A 23,935-nucleotide genomic window follows, 5' to 3' on the forward strand; every position below is an offset into this window, starting at 1 on the left:
CGCGCATGCGCACACTATCTCCCTCCTCTCTCCACCTGTCCCTCTCTCATCCTCTCTTTTCCTTCCTCTTCCTCCTCCTCCTCCTCCTCCTTTCTCCTCCTCCATCTCCATCGTTCTCCACCACTGAGAAGTTGAGCTCCGGAAATTGATAGATACACTCCCAAGTCTGATGCTTCATGTGCAGTTACGTTCCCACTGGCAACCAATACTCTTAGTCACGGAGTAGAATTGTCTGTCATTTGGGTTTAATTCGCCATTTATGTGCAATTTATTCCCCATTTAGAACCATCAACTTTTTTTTTTTAAAGAAATGAATGAAATAGGCCAAACTATCACATTTTCTTGTGAAATGTAGCATTTGAAGAATTATTTAATATTTGTGTCGTATTTGAATGTATCAAAGATTAATTCACTCGTCAGAGTTATTATTTTTATTAATTAGATATTCATTTGACCCGATAAATTGAATTCGTCTAGACGTGTACGACAGACATAAAGCTAAAAGAAACATGATTGAAGATGTATATCGAATAATCTTATTTTTGACATGACACAGGCTATGTTTCTTATTCATACCAAGATTAAAAGTCGATTCAAGTCATATTTACAAATATGGAAATCCGAATAAAGGAATAGCCCTTTTCTCGATGTGTCACTTTTGTATTTTTACGACATTGTACTCCGTATAGCACATTTTCAACACAGCAAGAAAACATTTAGTCTTGGCGCCGCAGTGCGGACGCCACGCGCGGCAGAAATGATGCCGACAATTTAATCTGTAATAAGTCGCCAAAATGCTGTACTGAACGCGACGAAGTGTTTTTTTTTCAGAGCGCTTGTGTAAGATGTAATAGAATCAATCTTCTGGCAAGCAAGATGCTGGTAAACGAAAGAAAAAGACCGTTTTTCTCTTTCTATTTCACGCGCGATGTTGTCGCAGCCCGGCGGGCCGAGGCAGGTAAAACGAAGATAGCTGCCGGGCATCCGCAAAACTCGACTCGCTTCGAATAATATAAAGTCATCAGCGCAGCAAGTAAACGGTAAGAATCGACGGTGAAATGGCGGCGTGATGCCAATGCTAAAAAGGGGGTTGGTTCTGTTTGATTATATTCTGTAAAGAGATAAAGGTAAGCCCACTGATGGGTTCCTTCGTGACCCCTCCTCTGCGTCTCTGGATGACTGCCCCGATGCGTAGATTGAAAGACCGTAAAAGGAACGGCAAAATGGCGCGCAAAATCGGCTCAACTGAAGCAAGAATCGCGCCTGCGGGCTCCCAGGCAGTTCGTTGCTTCGATTCGGAAAATCATTTTGTATTGGCAGTCACCGCGAGGAAGAGCAGGAAATTATGCGATAACACTTTTGTAATAGGTAGATTGACCTCATAAAAATGTTGCAAATGATTGTAGGCGCGCTGAACGGATGGCTGGTGTATGGGGAGTGTGCTTGCTGACATGTTATAGCTCCAAGCGCAGATTCAGAACAAGCCAGCTGAGTAAAAGCAAAGAAGAAGAGCTCACTGCTCTGTTTTGACGAAAGCGGATGAAAGACAAATTATGTACAATTGCCGAAAAAGAGAGCTAACTAGCATGAACGGAAAAGCAGCCCCAGGACTACGTTTCCTTGTCCCTTTTCAATTCCAACTTCGGTTAATTACTTATTTCACCCCTAAACGACTCGCTCTCTGTTCCGTCCGCCTTTCAAAACACGAATGTCAATAATTGCCTTGCTCTCATATAGCTGCTCTGCCAACGAAACAAGTTGAAAGATAACATGTAGACTCGGTTTGGCGATACAAAAGCAGGTGTGAGTCTTACGCCTCAGAAACACAGATATTAAAAAGACAGGAATTTGTGTGATGAAATGCTCAAATGATTCCACCTCCCATTTGAGTGTGTTATAGTTAAAGTTTATTTTAGGTCAGAGCGAGAAATAAGAACTCTTAACGAAGCGTTATAATTCGGTGTCGACTCATAAAGCTCGTCTTCTTCTCCGTATATTAAAAATACATATTTATAGATATCTATACTCTCCAATGAATACAGTATAGCGTAAACTATTCGCTTTGTTTAATTTGGAATAGGTTTAGTGATCTAGATTATAGAGCAACCAATTAATTGCACCGCCAATATTTTTATTTTCCTGTTTCTCGAGACGTGTGATCCCCTTCTTGGGCAGACGATCTCTCCAAGAAGTGAGGTATTATATCTCCCGCCATAGTTCGGTGTGTTTTCAGCGGCTGATTCCGTGTTGTTTTTAAGCGGATTCCTTGATGGTCTTTGGGGAAATAAGACGCAGTTAGCACTTGTTACTCACCGCTCTCTCTCTCAAAATTCATAATCGTTTGCTCTTCTTAAGTGTATGTAATGCGATTAGAAGAGTTCCGCTTGGGGAGGAGGAGAATCGAAGCTGGTTTGGAAAGCCTATCATTCCAAAAAATGACGACAGGTTTATTATTTTTGTCATTTTTAACACTTTGAGTCAACCCTGTTTCCTACAAAGTGAATATTATACCCCCGCTGTAAAATAATTCCATACGTAATGAAATTTCAGAGATAATAGGTTCCAACAAGAAGGCGATGCGTCATTGCAGAGTCGTTTCTTCCAGATTCTAAAATGTCATTTTAATGAATATGAAATATTGTATGATGCTAAAGCGTGCGATAAAGATTAAAACCAGTTAATTGGTACCGTGTGATATTTTTGACATTAAATGCTGAAATATAAATTGATATAACGGCGTATGCGATATTTGTTGACGTAATACTAAATACGTTAAGAAGAATATTGTTGTACTATCATTGTCACAAAATTTCCACGGTACTATATATTTCAAAGTTTATCATTCAGCATTACAACGTTTTAAGTTCTCTTGAATAACTTGTCGCATATTGATAATTATAGAAGATGCATTACATTTGTAAAAGGCATCGTTTTAATTTAAAAAAAATCTTTGTTTAAACATATTACGTTGGTGACTACTATTAGTAAGGCTTATCAGTTAGCTCTGTATTTCTCTCAAAGTAGTATGAATTAAGAAAGTAAATTGTGATTGAGAATCCTCGCAGAATTAAGTGGAATAATAGGACTCTTTCTTCATTTCATTATAAATAAAACTTGATTAAATAAATAAATAAATAAATAATGTTTGGTTGATCTATTTTAAACCTAGTCCTCTTTTTTGATACACGTATATTCTGGGAGTGTTCTGTTTCAATGTATAAATTACTCTCATTAACTCAACACTTTTGTTGGGGGATGGGGGTAAGGGTCATAAAAACTGTTTGCAGTAGCACCCCACCCCCCCCCCCCCCCCCATTCTTGATTATTTTTTTTTTTTTTGTAAAAACTGGATAAATAATCATCACCAAATACACATTTCCTATCTCCAGAACTCAATTAATAAATTGAATTCAATCTGTAGATGTGGATAATCATTTACATTTTTTTTATAAATTCGAAACAAAAAAACAATATTTTATTAGTAAAAAGTGGGCACAATTGAAAATTGTTTATCTCTACACATATAAGCTCCTCATGCGCGTCATGGCGCATTCAATGTACAATCACTGTAATTACGTTAATGATGGGTGGAAGTGCTATATAACGGGGTTGTGAGCAAGCTCATACCATTACCCTGATCAGGAAATAGACTCAGTCGTGCAGAGGGGCACATAATCCCAGCTTAAAAACCCAATTTCATTATGAAATGAGAATGTAACTGAATTTTTCATAAGGACCATGCCTATGAATTATGGTGTTGTCTCAGTGATATCATTGAATATAGTTAGCAAGCGTTTAGGACTAATTAACTAGCTACGATGGATGAATTTCTGGTCTATCTCCTTCTACGCTCGCTATCTCTCTCTCTCTCTCTCTCTCTCTCTCTCTCTCTCTCTCTCTCTCTATGTCTATACGTTCAAATGAAATGATGAGTCAAAACCCACGCTCCTAGTCTGGTTAAAGATATAGTTAAGTTATGGGCCCCGTCTTACAAACAGTTGCGTTCAATCGCAACTTATTTGCAGATGATATCAATCTCAACTACAGTGTATACATAGGAGATAGGAGAGTGCAACTTGCGATTAATTAGAGGACTTGCGATTGATCTTGCGATTGATTCGGATCAATCGCAACTCTTTTCCCTGGTCATGCGATTGCATCTTAAAAGAACCGTGTGGAAGTAATTGGAAAAGATTTATGATAAGACGTTTGCCCCGTCTTGCTAGAAGTCACGCGCACTGTACAGATGAATGTGTATATGGGACTACACAAACAAATGGCATGAAAGTGTGTTCCACAAACTTTAGCTGTTATTTGTCATATTTCGAATATGAAAGCATTTGAAGAGCCATCCTTTTCAGGGGACACTATTATTCTAGATACTCTTCCAGACTTACTCACAAAAATGAAAGCTCACAAAATATTGTTTACCTTACCCAGAACTCAACCTTTTCTTTGATGTCGAATGATTGTCGTAACCAATATCTATTTCATATTAATTAAAGTTTTATAATTTCCTTTTCTGTCATTTTCTGAAAGATAAAGATGACAAGGATTCAAATGATAACAAGAGGAGGAGAAGTCGAACCAACTTCAATGGTTGGCAGCTGGAGGAGCTTGAACGCGCCTTCAATGAGAGTCATTACCCAGATGTCTTCACCAGGGAAGCACTCGCAATGCGATTGGACCTTGTTGAGTCACGTGTTCAGGTGAGGGTGAGACGCCATTTTATTTTTTGTTTTGCTCATTTATTTTAATAAACTGTGGTTTTGTGTTCGTCTTTTATTCGTTGGTAAAGCATTTGTATTGAAAGGCAAGTATCATTGATAGACTCTTTTGTTCATGCATGTATCTCAGTCTCTGTATCTCTCTCTCTCTCTCTCTCTCTCTCTCTCTTCCTCTCATTATCTCTACTTTTTCTTTCTCGGAGAAAACAAAATTATGGATTCTGTTTCTATTGTCAAAATCAGTGATATTGCAAAGCCTAATCGATTCATCCACACAAACAATCAAATTCGTTTTATTGAGTAGTCGTTACGTTTGAATGTACTAAATCAATGTTCGACAAGATATCAAAGTTCCCTTTTCCAATAGGATAATCTGTCAAGAGCGATTAAATGTTCTTGTTATCGTATGTCTATCATATCTAATTCCATCATCTAATTGGAAGGCATGATAGTTGGAAGATCGGTACACTTTAAAAGATAATTTGGCAGCCTTAATCAGTAAAGCAAAAGCGCTACCCTTTCCTTAGTCGCCGTTAACCTAATCAATTTACCAAACTCGCGTGGGTGGTTCAACTTGACACCAACGATTCAAGTTAACAAATCTTGTTTACCCACCCAGTCGATAATTCGACACCCGAATTAGTCCAATAAATTGTTACGGATACTGATTCGAAAGAAAGAAGAAAATAGATCATCGGACTCAACTCCAATACGTCATGGTCAAACAGTCTTAAATGTGTTTATCAACAGGTGATCCTGTTTCAGAGGGCACAGCCCAGTGCGTAGTACTAAAAAAGGGTAGCTCTGCATGTATTAGGGGAAAGAAAATGTTTTGGGTAGGCCTAAATACGCTCTCTTACACTCTTTATTATACTTTTCATTACCCCCCCCCCCTCCTCTCTCTCTCTCTCTCTCTCTCTCTCTCTCTCTCTCTCCCTCTCTCTATCCATCTATCTCTGTTTTTCTCATTCTTTTTCTAAACACACTATCATAATTATCTACCCATCCCATTGTTATCCTAAATGTTCATGCTTTAAGTTGACAGTATATCATGTACGATGATTACAATGTAAAATTCACATTTATAAGGAAAAAATTAGAATAATCATTAGTTGTTGAACTTATCCCCCACGCACTAACATAATATGTCAGATATTTTCCCACGTGCACCACTGTCTCTCGGCTGCTGAGCAAAGCAATCAGAGAAAGTGGAAGTTTTGCTAATTGTTTATTGATCTCTTTTGTGTCGTTTCTTGACGCTTTTGACTCTTTGATGTCATAGGCCAGAGATTGTTGCCCCCTTATCAACACAATGTATCTTATTGACAGAGTAAACTTGGTCAAGAATAAAGCAACGTGTCAAGATAAATGCGGTACAATTAATTTACTGTTGTCCGCTACTATATACGTCTCTTGTTTGGTCAACCCCCTCCGTAGTTTATTGTTTCATTCTGTCGTGTCATATTGAAGGTATATTGGCAGTAACTTGCTAATGTGAGCTATACAATTAGCCGCCTTTTTGACAGTTATAAATCCAGCAGTGTCGTCTAGGAATGGCAGGCTGTAGCCTCGACTTGCGTCTTGAACGAATCTCTGTCTTTTTGTGTGTTCTCATTGATTATGTAAACGTCCTTCTCACGCCAAACTGTAAACGCCGTCTTTTTTTAAGACATCATCGGTTCGTGTGGCTGGGCAGAACGCAGGGCTTTATGGAACGGAACACGTTTTCATTTTCGTCCTTCTCGTTAAACTGTGTGTTAAGTGTCACTCATTTCGAATCGATAATTGAATCAAAATATTGGCTCCTAGTCCAGTAATTAATCCTCGCGGAGAGTCATTTAGACGGTCTTTGTTGGCTAATTAGCAAGCGTTTTGAACTAATAGAGTATCAAGAAGACCGTTTATTGTTTAGTTTAACTCAGAATTTCTGTACATATCATAAAAGATGAAAACAGAGTAATAATATAATAATATCCTAATAGTCCACTCCAAATTTTATTAAACCGAAACGGAAATTCTTTTTTCCCAATTGATCGACGTTGCTCTATCCCTTATTGTTGAACGCCAAACAAGGTAGCAACAACTCCCATCTTTTAACGTCATTTGGTATGACGCGGCCGGGGTAGGCCTAATCTAAGTGATATTGTTATATCTTGTAATCGCATAAAATTATCTGAATCCCTCTCCCCATAAGTATCCATTTTAAGTACTGTTGCTATTTGACCAAATCATTATGTTTATGACAAAATGAGTATGAAACCTCCTCATACGTACGGAGGTGAGACTTTATATTGATCAGTGATTTGATGATTGCGACTGATCACGAAAAATAAATGTGATTTTTTTTTTTAACGTAATTAGACAAAGATAGGGATCGCACCAAAGGATTATTAGGGCTGCAGAGGACTTAAACATGTTAAAAGCAAAGATCAAAACAAAACATAACATTAGAAAAGCAAAGAGAGAGGAAGAGAAAAGGGTTATATGTATCTCCGAATTTCTGAAAGGCTAAATATTTAGGAATAAAAAAGAATACAAGGAAAATATACAGGAGGGCGGCGATTGCTTCATATTCTCTCTCTCTCTCTCTCTCACTCACACACACACACACACACAACACACACACACACACACACCATTGCAATTTCGTATATCTGTTTCTTTTCTACTTCTTCCAGCCACTTTATAATTTCTGCTGAGGGATGAGAGATTTATTTTTAAAAAATCCTCAATCGCTAGAATCATGAAGACTTGGAATAGGTTATCTCGTGCGATGTCCCTTGTATGCATCTCTCTCTCTCTCTCTCTCTCTCTCTCTCTCTCTCTCCCTTCTCTCTCTCTCTCTCTCTCTCTCTCTCTCCCGCCCTCATTCCCTCCCCCTCCTCTCACTTGGTCGAAGAAGCCTCGGTTGCTTGCATTTAAAGAATCAATAAAATGAAAAAGGGGAATTTATATCGCTCGTCATTTGGAGTCAAAATTGCCTCTGCGGTTGACATTGACAGAATTATACAATCATGGTAAATTAGCCAAAGTAAATCACTTTGGCTTTCTATTGATTGCACGAGGCGATGTATGTAATCGTAACACAGGCAAAAGCCAATAAACCGACCACCAAACATAAGTCATTACACAAAAATCACAGTCATCATCAGATTCTCTGGCAAAGCAATTAAAATTGCTGCGGTGAAGAAATACAGAGGAAGGGGAGAAAAAGATACGTAAACGACAAGAATTGATTTCTTTAAATGGATAGAAAACTATCTTAATTTCATTTCTCCGCCGGGAAAATGGAATATTACGGCGGAGAAGGGCGAACCAGCAATCGAGCACAATGACGTTTCCTGGTAAATACGCGCAGTTTCCGGTTTCCGTTCCGGCAATGCATGATGGACGTATCATGGCCGTGCATTGGTTTCTAATCAGTCGCGAAGCAAGCAAGTCGATCGCTAATCAGAAAATAGAAAAATGGTGCAATATAGCAATTTGCATCGAAGCCTGCATTGAAGGTAGCAGTTTTTTGTAGCCTCTGACACATGTCTTTAACATTATTAAATGTCACTGCATTATATCTGATTGAATTGACCCCAACAATCAACAAAAGAAAATAAGTCAAAAGCAACGCGTAATATTTAGATGTGGCAACGCAGTTATTAATTAAAAATGGGTACGTTAGTTTCTATGCATAATCGAATAGCATTTCGATTGTGTTATATTCATTTGAGGGTTTTCCCCTACAAGTCAGTATAGTTAATAAACTTTTGTGAGGTTTGATTTATATAGATGTAAATATTGTCGATGCCCTTCCTTCCCTCGCTTTTTTAGAAATATTGAAGACGTGCACGGGAAACGAAATTTTGAAATGGCTATGTATGAACAAAAAATCTCTAATGATATATATATATATATATATATATATATATATATAACATTTTTATCCCATTTTTAGATCAAATTGTCCAATATTGCGACTGTAATTTCCGGAATGAAAACTTTCGTTCATAAAGTATGATTTCTCTCATTTTTATACAGAACTCTTTGAAAACATGATACCACGAACTGACTGAATTCAAAATCATTATTGATAAAAACAAAATCGCAAAATTAATGACAATATTTTCCATGTAAATTAGCGATACATTATTTGATATCCGAATTTTAAATCTCAAGGGTCTAATTTTAAGAAGGTAAGCGCTATGCGAACTTAGATCCTCGATTAATTCTGTGGAATTATATTTGCATTTTAGAAATGACCATCTCACGCTCAATCTTTCGCTTTTGTAGCGCCGCGCGAGGTCTTTCTAAACGCTCAATGCGGAGTCAATGGAGCAATATTGCGTATTTAAATTGAGGGAAATCGCTTGAAAATCTCGTATGTGCAGCTTAACTTGAGCTTGCTTTCCACACGACAGATTCTGCATGCGCGTGAAATAAAAGAAAGGGATACAAAAATTTGCCCTGAGGAACTAGTACCGTCTGTCGTAGCAATTCTCGCTGCTACCACGGGCTTTCTTCGAGCACTCCTTTGCTTTTTAGTCAAAATCTTTCTTTGTGCACGCTCTCTGCTCCACTGTTGAATAATGTGCGTTGAGTTTTATCATTTAATTCTTTCTGAGCATTTGTACTGGAGGTCAAACGGCGACACTAACCTATGCAGGGGTGACCCAACTTTTAAATACGTCCAATCTCGTACGTCATTTATATCACAGGAAGGGCGTATACCAAATAATCCACCACTTGCCATATGGAAACAGAGAACATTGAATGATTTTATGTTTGTAATACGTTTTTTTTTAAATAAATTCCTAAAGCACTCCTATGCATGGAATTTACATCGCTTTGCAGGAGCGGTGATATTCTTTTCACAATGTTTTATGATTAACTAGCGTTTTCGACTTTGAAAACTCTTTTTTTTTTTTTTCTTTTTTGTTGTCTTTCTTTTTTGAAAGAGACATAAAACCTGGATAAGAGCGCAGATCTAAAAATGTATTCCCTGCATCATCTCTCACGTATATTGATTCGTTTCTTTTCTCTCAAGTCCTTCTCCTTTCCTCTCTCCATTTGCACCCTCCTTCCCATTGTTTCCCTTCCTTTTTCCTCGTCCATATGCGCTCTAGTACTATCATGGTGCACCTTCTTTTGTAGTATTATGTAATTAAAACAGTAACCGTTCTTTTTTTCATTCACAACAACAACGTCAAACATTAACAACAGTTAGAATAATTTAAACTATACATCTGTATAGACTGTCTGATATAATGGATACAAATCCTAAGAGAACGTCCCTGCAAAAAAAAGCAATTACCATTGTGCGATATAAAAATTAACAAAACCTATATTTATTTTGTTTACGTTATTAAAAAAACAACTTAACAAACGAATACTATCAGAGAAGCTGCATTATACGGTGAATATAGTTAGTAAAAGAGAGAGTAAGAGCTGGGTGGGGAAAAGATAGAGGGGTAAGAGGGAGAGAGAGAGAGAGAGAGAGAGGGCGAGAGGGAGAAAGAGGGAGCAAGAGAGAGGGAGAGAGAAGAGAGACAGGAGGGAGGAAATAAGATGGTACTGTTGATGAGATTGTGGGGTGTGACATGCGACAGAAGACGTTAATTTTCGATCTTTTCATTTCGAGATTTTCATTACGCCAAGATTTAACGGGGAATGATTTGTCGTTATCAGCCGTCCGTCGGGAGTGAAACGCGGTTCTCTTCCTCATGTCAACTGCACGCGAGGGGATTACCTTTCTATGAATATCAACCATATTTGCGTTAAGATTACCTCTCTTTCTATTGCACGGATAGCTGAGGCTACTAGCCTACCTCTAAACTGATTATTAAAATTAAATCAGACTCGAATTCAATTGAAATTGCCTTGATATAAGGTTTACTCCGCTGTTATACTTTGAAGGATATAAGTTTTCACTTCTTTTTTAAAAGTTGCTTCCACTTTTGAGCGAGCTAATTAGGTCATATAGCGAAAAGTTGTCGGAATTATTCTATGACAAGTTGAACAATCAGAGGGTGAAAATCGCAGCTGAATATTTTCATTTGAGATGACGGTATACTTGACAATTAAATGAATTTAAGCGATGTTCATTATCTTCTGTCGTTAAGACGAACGGCGTCGCAAGATAATTACTGAATATTTTAGCGATATAAGATAGAATAAAGAGATTGAAATGTCATGCATTTTCAACAGCTTTATGTAATTGATAGCTTTTAAGATAGCTAAAATGCCAGCAAATTTATTAAACTAAGTTAGCTGAGAGAAGGAAAACACCTAAAAAGTTTGTTTTAGAAACGAGATTCCGGATTCAAGATGGAAAAGTAAATCCATTAGATGAGGCGCAAATATCACGGGGAAAAATTGGAATTAGATTATCGGCAAAGGGTATATAAATGGAAAAGGGTCGAATGAAAACAAAAATAGATACACACATTTAAAAAGATAATGACTACGAAATAAGGAGAAGGGGTCGCCTTTGAAGGAAAACTTGCCGATGCATTAAAGTCTGTGAGATAATATGGTTTGATGCGGTGACAGAAAATTATCTTTGGACAAAGAAAAGTATTGTTGACAACCTATCTTTCAGAAAATGATGAGTGTACGGCACGATCGCAAATATACCAAAGACTCTTCAAAAATCGAATGAAGGTAATTTCGATAATAATATGTGAACATTACAATAGACATATTATTTCATAATACGAACATTCTATAAGCCAATGGCAATAAGGTATAGAAGTTGCATGCTCTTTTTCAAAGTTTTAATAAGAATATTGTCATGATCGTGTTGTATACTTATCCTAAAACATGGTAGAGGTGTTGTGTTTTTGTGTTCCACATCTCTCCCTCTATCTCCCTCTTCCCCTCCCTCTGTCTCTCTCTCCCTCTCTCTCTCTCTCATCCTCTCTGTCTCTCTCTTTCTTTCTCTCTCTCTCTCTCTCTCTTTCCCTCTTCCCCTCCCTCTTTCTGTCTCTCTCTCTAACTCTCTCTCACCCTCTCTCTCTCTCTCTTTCTCTCTCTCTCCCTCTTCCCCTCCCTCTCTCTCTCTCTCTCTCACCCTCTCTCTCTCTCTCTCTCTCTCTTTCTCTCTCTCTCTCTCTCTCCTCTTCCCCTCCTCTCTCTCTCTCTCTCTCTCTCTCACTCTCTCTCACCCTCTCTCTCTCTCTCTCTCTCTTTCTCTCTTTCTCTCATTATCTCATTTTATACCAAACCTCTCATTTTCAATTTATTCCCGGGATTTTCACGAGTACATCTTTTCAATGACCATCTCAAGAAAAAGTTGACGATAAGCCCCCTTTCTCGCAACTTCTCAAAGATCGACTCTTGACGCGACAAGGGTTTGGAGGCCTCATGATGAATTAGTAGGCTTAGTCGTCGATGATCTCGACTCCCATGTGGTGATTGATGACGGCCTATAATATACGTTATTAACCAATCTGATTGAAAACCGCCAAAAAATTAGCACCTTAGAATCGGAGAGTTAGAGGCGCATTTGGTCTGATCTAAATCTTCCGCGATGCATTCGTGCTGTACTTTAATGCTAGTTTGTAAATTAATGTTTCGCGTTGTTAGGAGAAGACATAATTCCTTTCAATCCGATTGAAATGACAACATTCGTTCATGAAGGATGGTGCATTTAATGATTATGTTGTCTATATCATTGAAAGAAATTTATTGCATTCAAGATTATCATCATTTTTCCTTTCTACATTTAATTATTGGGCTCTTTTTTACGGCGTATTTAGCAATCAATAAGGGGTATTTTTAGATGACGTTTTAATTTTCTGTATTATCCTTTCGTTATTTATCAATATTTGGTATGATCGCAGGAAGAAAAACTTAGCAATAGAATTTATGGTATTCTGGATATATTTACTATGGATCGCTTTTTACAGCCTATTATCCATTTGGCGTCCTGAATTGTCGTTACGTTTAATTATTTGTGTTATTTGTTACAGACTTCAGTATACTTGACTTCCATTTTTTTCCTTCTGTTATTGAACTGTTAGTCCCTGTTTGTCTATCAACTATATTGACACTATGGTTGTTACTCTATTTTGTCGTCAGAAATAACTAGATACATAAAATAATAATAACAATAATAATCTTTTAAAGTCCACTTCAATTTTATTAAGTTAAACCGAAAATGGAAATTATTTTTACCCATGGGAAAGGTTATTTTGTCCGTTGATGAGGATATGCATGCAGTTTGGAAGCTTCTGGTTTTAAAGACAAGGTGGTTACCCTTAAATAGCTCTCATACCTCGTATAGGATTCGCGGCCGTAGGTCCCCTAGATACTAACATAATAAGCACGTGGGTATTTAAGCCTGCATGGAAAAATACATGATGTTACTGGGGAAAATGAAGACATAGAGCTGAAAATGTTTGTTGATTAATACCAGTAACTGTTGCGCTTAGCCCTTTAAAGCAAAATTGACAATATCAGTGACACGTTTAATGCAATAATGGTATTAGGACATTACCGTAACACTTGTTTCATTTCATTAAATGGAGGATGAAGAAGATGAAAAGCGCTCGCAGTCTTCATTAGGAATTGGACAATGAGAGAGTAATTTAATCAGATGCGGACCGAGCCCGTGAGACGTTACACCCGAAATTGTATTTACTTAGGCCGATAGGTGCGGCGCGGGATGGCGGCATAATGGGGTAATAGTGTATCGTGTCGTATCTGGATGTGTCGAGCGGTAGATGGAGTGTGACATGATGGTTGGGAGATGAAGAGGGATGGAGGGAAAGGAGGAGAGAGGGTTAGGAGAGAGAGAGAGAGAGAGAGAGAGAGAGAGAGAGAGAGAGAGAGAGTGAGAGCGGTGGGGGAAGGGGTATAGAGAGAGGGAGAAAGAGAGAGAGAGAGAGGAGGAGGAGGAGGAAGAGGAGAAGATAGGATAAGGATAGGGAGGTCGGAGAGAGAGAGAGAGAAGATGAGGAGAGTGGATGAGATGAGAAGAGGGAGGGAGGTGGAAGGAGAGGGGAGGATAGAAAGAAGATGAGGAGAGAGAATGAGATGAGATGAGGGAGAGAAGTGGAGGGAGTGGGGAGAGATAGAGCGAAGATAAGGAGAGGAGAGATCATTTACAGATGGAGGGGGAATGAGTGGTGATAGGGAGAGAGGTAGAGGGATAGAGGTTGAGGGAGGAAGGAGACAGGATGAGGAGAGGAAGAGAGATGAAAGGAAAGGTGAGAGTATGGGGAGAGGGAGTGGAGCAGAGAGGAATAGAGGAGGATGGATGGATGGATGATGAGAAAAAGGGGTAAGCGTGAGGTGGAGGAGCAGGGGAGATTGGGTTAGGAAAGAGGGTGGGATAATCGCTATGGACACATATCAAGATTTGTGAGGTGTTGATTAAATCAAAATTATTGCCGATAATAAAAAAAAATATATATAGGGATGGTCATTATTCATTTGTCTTTCTCGTTGTATCTTCAACGTCCCCATCATCTTAAATAATGCCACTTCAGTCATCCCACCTCCTCATACATGTCATAGTACGAGGGAACTCCGTTTTGCTATCATCCCTCGTTCATGGAAGAAAATATTCGATTTCCAAACGGTGAGTGATTTCTGCTTCCCCGTCACCGGCCGCAAAATTGTTTAAATGAATATTTCTTCCCGCTCGACGGAGCTGGGCCGTTGCTTCATTTAATCTCCGCTTTGGGTGCAAATCTTGTTCTTTTTTCTTTCTTAACGGGGCATTATCTAATCCAGTCGTGAGCCGACCATACTTATCGATCGGTAAAGCAGTCTAAATGGTTTTCAATCATGGCTACTTACAAGCCTATATAGACGAGGAAGGAAAAGTGCTTGCACAAGGACAGCTTAAGTTTGTTCGAGAGTCCGAAAACGTCAAGAATATTCAGTATTTGATACAAAGTGTACTTTCACTGTATTCTAAGGACAGCATGAACATGATACACTGATAATATCAAGCCCAACATAATAGCATTAGTCGGATACTCGGACATGATTTAGCCTAGTATTAACAAACATTGAAATGAAATGTGATAATATCGTTTTTATACCTTATAATTTTCAGTGGTGAATTTCAGTTAGAATCATCTAACTATTGTCATATTTAAATCAAATCCTTTCAATATATCGTAGTGGTTAGCAGTATCCCGATAGAAACCATTAACAAGCCGCAATCCAGTAAATCTGTCTGAATTGATCTTTTTCATGTTCTTTTTGACGAACAATCCACTATGGATTGAATTTGATAGATCGTCATAATATCCGACTCTCGGAACAGATATAATTTATTTGGTTTTGTTTCATTTTATTGTATCTGTTCATGTTGCTTGCTCTGAAAACTCGAAAATTCGAAATTAAGGTACAATGAATGGAATTATGAATTTTACGTTGACTTATTGGACACCCCCATTATAAGATTGATCATATTTCATTGAAAGTGTAATCGAAAATAGTTCATTGAAAACTGTTTTGTGATTTCTGGGATCTGTGTTTGCTTTCGCGTAGCCTAAAATTTGCACCGGCTTTTCAGCAAAAATCACCACAGTCACGTATGATTTGCTTATACTATTAAAGGTATTGTATCACAATCGTAACAATGGACAAATCGTCGCTTTTTTTCCTCTCAAAACATTTTATTTCAATTTCCCATTCACCATTTCCCCACATAATGATGATGTTGATAATGTCTGCTTGAACATGAAGCTGGCAATATCCGGAGCTAGCTACCACTTTTCGCATGTCAGGCATGTCGTCTGCGCTGCTCTTAATGTTGGGTTTCCCGCCCTTTCTTTTCTCCATGTTCTCGTTCAAAAATTCGTGTAGACACAACGCGGTGATCTGTGCGTCTCGTATATAGACACTCAAGCTCCCTGTCAACTCCTACCTCTCGCTCTCCTTTCTCCCTTTCTTTTCGCAGCTCATATAATTGTTCTCTTTTGAAGCCGAGAACGTGTTGAGGTATCTGTTTTGCGCTGTCGTATCTGACTTCCGATTGAGATGCAAGTCGATGGAAGCATGGCACTTACTTCTTTTCCCCCTCTCTCGTTTCGCTTCTCCCTGAGCATTTCAGCCAGACGAATTCGAGCTAATATTGCGATTTCTTAAGGTGATAAGACAAACGAGAACTACGGTGTTTATATTCAACTCTTTCCCTTTTGGACAGGGGATGTTGTCTTATCGATGAAGTTTGATTTGGTGTAATATGAAACGAAGGCAGATTGTGTTCGCCAATTGTAGGCCGAGTCCCTGGCGATTAATTCCGCGGTATTGTCATACTTCTTATTAATATTTTCGCACTTCGAAGAAGATTGCGCTTTGATTCTAACCACTCCCTTGGGTAGAACTATGATGGATTGAGGAGTGTATGTATGTTTGAGCTCTATTATACCTTTAAGTCCTAATTTTAATCATCTTTTATAGAATTGTTGACTTCTTCAGGTCTTTAAGAAAACGCCACAGTATTTATTTTGATAACTAATATAGCGACTGTGCGCTGTTATTGTTCTAATGTCGACGAGTATTGTCACCATGCTCATACCATAATATTATGAAATGAATAATAATAGCTCCATAATTGTGAAATTAAACTCCACTAGACATGATGCAGCATGGAACAACTTTCTACATCTTGAATTTGCGTTGGTATGTGACCTGTTGCATACAAAATTGCGATGGATGCATTAACAAGTTCCCTGAAGCAACAGAAATATTGAGAATTATGTTTTTATTTTTTTTAGTCAACAAAATTTGAAATTGACGATAATGTAATAAAGGCAGGTCCTCAGTTAATAAGACTTCAGGACGAATTCGCGAATGAGCAGAATTTTGAAGAAAAAAATTATACCTTTTAAACTGTAAGGGTATGCCCTTCATCCATTCCGATTTTCGATGCCCTTATACCCAAGCTACAAAGATTCCTTCACTCACGTCACGTGAGATAGGAGGTACTTGAAAGAAGATTTATCTTAACAGTCAAGGTGGACGTGCAGAGAGAGAGAAGGAGATGACAGCTACATTGATTTATATTTTTTCCCATGTTATCCATTTGAAATCAGAACATTACTCGGTTTGCTGCCCCAGCACCTATTCGCGATCAATATAGATAAGCACAAATCGACAAAACGTGAGAAAGTTACAAAGATGTATGGCTGGTTGTCCAACTGCGGGTTCGGTTACTGCTATTTTCAAGCTCATACATTAATATCTTTTAGGTTTAGAGTCGAAAACGTTTTGCGTAAGGTTTGAAAGTCCAGGTTAGTGAAAAAATATCATTTCGATGGTATTCAGTGTTTGCTTGTTTTGTTTTTTTTTTTTTTTGTTGTATGTTTTTCCGGGGTTTTTTTTTGGGGGGGGGGGTGGGGAAAGATAAATCATGATAAACATCAATTACAAATTTTGCTTAGTGTAAATTGTATTTAAGCGATTTGCAGTGGCGACATTTATCAAGAAATAGTGAGACATTCATTATCTTCATTATCACAACTAAGAAATTAAGCAATGAAGGAAAAAAAAATCGATTTCTATAAGTGGTATTGACCATACGTTTCTTTTTTTAATCTATTCCATATGAAAAATTCATTTTTTTTTTTATATGAAAACGTTCGCGGTTTTATTTTTCTATAAATCCAATAAGCGCAAAAATGAAAGAAAAACGAAAAGGGGTTTTCAAAATTGTTCATATCAAAAGCAATCTATTGCTGGAGTTTGGGGAATCAAGTTCTCCTTCCTTTTAATCTCTTCATCTTCCATCTCTCAAACCACAGTGACAATTGCTAAAATTAATCAAGCTTACAGTTGAAATGACAGCTGATGAAATGTTATGTTGCGTGTCGCAATTAATTCCCCGCACAACTTTTATCTTTCCCTCACCCAAAAAAGCACGCAATATTTGTTTTTCAACTGGAAATTGGGATCTGCAAATATGGCGAGGGTTGTCGAATGGGGAAAACGAGCAATTAGACACTGTTAGATGGTTAATGAATTTATCTTTTAATCGTACCGACGCAATTATTTCATTTTCGCTGTCATATTAGTGTTTGCTAAGCATGATTATTTAAAAGGAGAATTCATTTTGATTCTGGTGTCGTCAATCTTTATGTCACAAACGTTGTCATTTTCATTCCACGTTCTTAGGCACTGTTTGTTAGAGGACATCGTGGAAATGCGATGTTTCATTGTTTTCAGAAATAAATTTAATACATCACGGACTTCAACAGGATGAGCAGAAATCGTTTAATTTCAAAGACCTATTAGGCAGATGAGAGTATAGATTTACATCGTGTAAAGGCTTAACATCGGTTAAAATGGGAGTTAACGATTTTAACGATGGCAGTCATATGATAATTTTAATAGACTTAAATTCCTTGTATCTAATAAGAAAACTTTATTCACATGGTATATATTTCGCTTATAACATATTAACAATATTTCATATGAAAAACGCGTGAACGAAACATGGAAACAATATAAGTAATTAAATAACTTTTCAAATAATTAAGCATTATTTCTAATTAATCTAAATTTAATGTTCAGTATAAGGCCAACAGGAATCAAGAATAACCTTCCGCGTTGAGCATTAAACTAGATCCAAAAGGTGATGGGTGATTGCATGCATTTTCAACTCGGGTCCGTTGTCGTGTTTTCAAGCGGCAAAGAAAGGGGGTAACAGGTCATTCTGAAATCTTAAAAAACACTTTTGATTTTCAAGGCCGTTTAAAACTTTTCAGTATTTATAGTTAGTCGACTGACTTCTTGCGAAGACCTGTCAGTATCAAGCGACAGGTTTAGAAGCTAGGCTAACGCTTTATTCCCCCTTTGCGTTCCTCTTAAAATACAAATATTGAATAACTTGTATAAAATTTGAAGGCCATAACGGGGCCGTAGTTTGCGATCGGGTACATTTAATTTAAAGCAATCAAGCTGTCTATCTTTTCTCGCTTTAATTACAAGCTAAGATAGAAATCTAGCTCGCGCTTCACTACTTCTATCGACTTTTCTCGAGCAAAAGTGACAACTGCGAACGAGGACGAAGAGGAGACAAATACCAAGTACCAGAAGAAGAAAAAAAAATCAAAGTTTGCTAATGTACAGTTTGACAAGGCGCGTTACAAAATAACACTTTCTTCGCTCTCTTGTCGATAAAGTGAAGTCATGTAAGCGTAAAGATTTTGGCGATTGACTCTGACTTACTCATGTTAACTGTTTCGTGCTATTGATTTGGTTTTATCACACAACCAAAATCGATTTCGTATTTCGGAACGTATCTGGGTGAAAAGGAAAGGATGGTTAAATAGTCCTAAGGGGCAGGCAAGGTGTATTGTTACCTGCCAAAATTAAAAAGGAATAGACTGAACCTTAGGATCATATAGCTTCAACCATTTCTGTTTATGAACTGAATTTTTTAAAAATGCAACGCAGGTAAATTTATATCTACTAAAGTACATCTACTGCGTGTATCATGTTTATACCGACTCAATTTACTAATTAAATCCATAATATTTTCCATGTGGCAAGCTGTGGAGTTATTTAATGACTATTTTATTTTTGTTTATTTTTTGGATTATGTCTACATTCTGTCTTCCTATTCAAATATGATATTCCTAATATGTTAAGTGATATTTTAATAAATATAATCATTCTTTTGCCATCTTATCTTGTTCATCTTCGAAATTATTTATTGCAAAAGCTGTACGAACCTTAAAATATGGCAAGCAAACCGTATTATTTCCATCGGAAAATGAAGAAAATTAAGTAATTTATAAAGGAAGGAAAGCCCAGCACCTCTGCCCATGAAATGACGAGCAAGTAATGGCGGATCGACAGACTTGTCATGTGATTGATTTATGACACGTGACACCTGAGACACTAGTAACGTGCGATAATCAGCGATAGCAATCAGGCATCGGTATCGTGAAACGTCGATCACTCGTCAGGAGACGAGCTCTGATGCGATTGGCATGTTTGGATATGATTCCAGAAAATAGATGACGAAATATGACGAGAGATGACGAATTACGGAAAGGAATTTCGGACGAAACTCTGTCTCTATTTCATGAAGACTTAAAGGAATGAATTATTGTTGGACGGTATCACTTTAAAGATCAGTTGTGTTATTGTCAACTTCTTCTCTGGTGATGCATGTATAAATTGAGAATGGGAGGTTCAACGTTTTGAATTGAAGAGAAGTGAAGTGGAATATGAATGAAATGTCATTGTGGCCAAAGGTCGAAAAAGGAAATTTTACACGGAAAAAATACAATAGAGCTTCAACCATTACAAACCCCGATCGGAGATGCAACATTAATATTTAAGGGTTTTTCTCGTACATTGTCGTGCATCTCTATTAAACAAAATTGCAATATCAATATGAATAATGACATTAAGATACAAACATCTCACCGTCTTTGAAATGCAGACGAACGATACTGATCCCAAGAACGTATCGATGATTGTCTGGATATGACGGAAAATATATTTATGATCTTCCATATTGATATGTATGATGATGATGATGAAGTTGATACATCGTGTGCCATAGTTGGCAGTTCACTTGCTTATGCGCAGGAATTATTGCAAAATGCTGTGTATAGACCGGTGTTGTAGTCGTAACCTTGGAAATTAGATCCAGCCAGGAGAACAATTTCACTTTTCCTTCTCCTTTATTCAAGGGTGATCTTGTTGGAAATAAACTTATTTTGGCTGGAAAATATGTACAATAAACACTTATCTCACACTCACCACTTAGGTGCGATAGAAATGCCAGCGGTGATCGATTCGGAATGGGGGTGATTTTAGCTGAATTATATGACAGGCAAGATACTGACGAAGCCGCTAGAAACATCACATAACATCTTAATTGAGGGCAGCACTTTGCCTGAGCGGGCAAATTTCCTCGCTCACCAGAAATCAATAAATGGCGAACTGAAGGGCAATTGAAGTGCCTTCCAAAACAGGAAGTGACGTTTGCGACGTTGACATTACAGTTTCTATTCGTAGCATATACGTTGGACTCTCTGGCTCTCTGCCCCCCCCCCCCCTCTCTCTCTCTCTCTCTCTCTCTCTCTCTCTCTCTCTCTCTCTCTCGCTCTCTCACTCTCTCTCTCTCTCTCTCTCTCTCTCTTTCTCTCTCTCTTTCTCTCTCTCTGTCCGCCTCTAATCAAAGTCCTCTTTTACTACCCTCTCTCCATCTTCCTTACTCTCTTTCTCAGACCTATTTTTCTATATTCTGCCTGTTCCACTTCTGTTCATACCACGTCGTGCCTGGTCATGTCATATTTTATCGGACACGGCTCAATTTCTAGCTATCATCCACGTCATTTGTATGTTTTTTTCTGTTCCATTGTCACCTGCTTTTTAGCTATTATTAGTCATCTTAGATTAATATTATAGATCTGTCTATATCTGTGTATGATACGCATCTATCTTTCTGTCTTGTCTGTATTCATATAAAACATGATTTGAAAGACCATCTCCCCCCAAACAGCTTAAGGGCAATGTCGGTATATTAATTTTGCGTATTGCCTAGAGCAATCATTTTCAGATAACGTAATAGGCCTAGGCCTATGTCATTTTCGAATATTTCAATACGTGACATACAAGGCTAAGTGAACTTGTGTTGGGTTAATTTTTAAAAGTGTTTGCAATCGTGTTATAAATGTCTTTTGCAATTTCATGAAACAATTTCTCTCTCTCTCTCTCCCTCTCTCTCTCTCTCTCTCTCTCTCTCTCTCTATCACACACACACTCTCTCTTTCTATCTTTCTCTCTCGTTCTTTTAAACTTTTAAAGATCTCGTCTTAAGTAGATATCAAACTACTATTATAGCAAGTGTCGCGTGCAACATACTTTGTAAACTAGACCAATGCGAGGTCAGCCAGGAGCGTGATATGATTGACTGCATGGATGTTAAAAATACAAGGGCAAAAACTCGGGCAGAACATTATACTCCTACATCAATGATAGGTAGGGGGGAAAGTGTCACTTAAATTCCTTATAAATCGTTTATGTTGGTGATTTTATTGATCATGTTGATACAATTACAAAAAGAAATTCTCTTCATCTTTGAAAGCCTGTAACATATTCGTTTTTCTTTCACTCTTTCCTCTGCTACAGGTTTGGTTTCAGAACCGGCGTGCAAAATGGCGGAAGAGGGAGAATACTCGGAAAGGCCCCGGTCGCCCCGCCCACAACGCGCACCTGACGTCATGCAGTGGAGACCCTATCCCTCCTGATGAACTTGAGCGAAGAGAGAGGATGAAGATGGAGAGGAAAATCAAGAAACAAAAAGAGAAGACAGATAAAGTACCGAATCGACAGGTGTCGAGGAGAGTTGGTGGTGGCAGTCAGGCCGAAGGGAGTGGTGGTGGAGATGGTGAGGAGAGAAGGCGAGACTCATGTAGTTCCTCAACGGGTATATGTGTGGATGGACCGGGAGGCTTCTTATCGGACGGTCATCTCTCCCAGAAAGACTTCATGGAAAGCTCTAGCGCTGAACCCAGCGAGATCGATTCAGAATGCATGGACAGTATGAGTATTGATACAACGGAGGAGCAGCGAAAACTCCCGGATTCGCCGCGCTTCAAGTTAGCGGCACGAACACTCCTCAATCCGCTGCGTGGCGTCGGGCCGTTACCGCGGTTCGACGGCGATAAACTTCAAGATTGCGACGCTGCATCCGCATTCCATAGCTCGTTTAGTATCGATAGGCTTCTGTCTCGCCAGCCGGAGCAGCACCGGGATATCAAACCAGGAACCGTCGCCGCAGCCGCCGCTGCCGCTGCCCTCTGGCCCGACTTCTGCCCTAGCTACGCGCTGGCAGCACCCAACCCTCTTGCGTGGGGCGCACTTACGACATTCGGGTTCCCGAGGATGTGGGCCGGTTTGACGGCTGATCGACTAGCCGGTTGCCTGCGGGCTAACAGTCAGCAGATGGGCCTGCTAGATGCATGGAGAGAGAGAAAGACAATGAGTGTTGAGGCTCTAAGAAAGAAAGCACAGGAACATAAAGAGGCGTTGAGTAAGAATGAACTCAGCGACGGATGAACAGAACTGTATAAATAAATGTATCAAATTATTGTAGTGTATGATAGTTATTAATATCTTACAAGTGTGGAGTGGAGGTTGTTGACAAAAATATTGAAGTTATTTTGAAGATTAAATTATATTTACTTTTTATGTGAATCATGAAAGAATGAATTTATTATAAGTTTAAAAATCCCTCTTTTACCAAATGGAAGAAAACATGTAGGCCTACATATTGCCATGGGAACTGTTTTCCAGGGCACGCAGGGGCGGGGACCTTTCGATTTGTCTTCATTCTGTATTAATTAATAATATTAGAAATGTTATATCAGTCTAAAATCTGACCCTGGATATTTGCCTACATAAATACCATGTTGTGGGTGTCACTCCCAAAACCTCGCCTTTGGCAATATGAGAAACTTACCATAATCATCCATGGTTGATCATCCAATACAGCTCATGTGGGCAAATAGTGATTCACTATCAGTGTTTCATATCAGCTAGTAAGCCCAATGGTTTCCATTTGGTGTGCGTGCTATAATATGTAGTGGCGTAGAAGCTTTAGGGTATATGGGTACACGCCCCCCCCCCCCCCCCTCCTCACCCACTGAATAGTTAACACCGAGATACGAAATAGAGGGACATAGAGAACGGACGAGAATAACGTATGGACCATTTCCTGTATCCTTCCACTAATCGGTAGCTTTGTAAATGTGCATTTAATTTTCCGAGTAAGACCGGCGCCCCCCCCCCCCCCCCATGGGCGGACCCACACTACGCCATCGCTGTTGTATGCAAACATAGTATCTGATGCTACCTCGGTTGTTATCGTGATTATGGGGTTATATTCACAGTTGGGTAGTTATTAATAGGTAAAATTATTTCAAAGTTGACTGGTCATTGAATAGATAATACTACGTCGTGAACATTCACTATTGTGACTAAATCGTCACTAGCTGCACATTAATCACTCACATCACAATTGGATGTTATTTGATTTCTCATTCCTGTGACATACATAATGTGTTTACTGATGTACATCTAGAGAGTGTGGTTTGAGGCACCTTGGTAAACAATAATGGGTGGCCATTAAATTATATGATAACCGGCTCTCGTAACTGACAGAGCTTTCTTCGCAAAACATGATGTTTGTCCTGCATGTATGAATGTGCTGCTTTCGAGTAAGATGGACCACT

At 38.5% G+C, this 23,935-nt stretch overlaps 1 protein-coding gene across 3 annotated transcripts in view; it reads left to right on the forward strand.

Moving 5' to 3' along the window:
• Nucleotides 1-23,173, forward strand: part of LOC115923659 (homeobox protein unc-4 homolog) — a 32,472-nt gene extending 9,299 nt beyond the window's left edge. The window contains exons 2-3 of one of the 3 annotated variants that reach the window (XM_030984802.1): nt 4,546-4,715; nt 21,831-23,173. In XM_030984802.1, coding sequence (XP_030840662.1) covers nt 4,546-4,715; nt 21,831-22,760 — 1,100 coding nt within the window. In that variant the 3' untranslated portion in view covers nt 22,761-23,173. Of the gene's footprint in view, nt 1-4,539; nt 4,716-21,830 lie in introns of all 3 variants that reach the window. The other 2 variants (XM_030984800.1, XM_030984801.1) reach the window with 2 other exon arrangements.
• Nucleotides 23,174-23,935: the final 762 nt, after the last annotated feature.

Source organism: Strongylocentrotus purpuratus, unplaced genomic scaffold, assembly GCF_000002235.5.
Source record: "Strongylocentrotus purpuratus isolate Spur 01 unplaced genomic scaffold, Spur_5.0 spur5_scaffold_14, whole genome shotgun sequence".
NCBI lineage: Eukaryota > Metazoa > Echinodermata > Echinoidea > Camarodonta > Strongylocentrotidae > Strongylocentrotus > Strongylocentrotus purpuratus.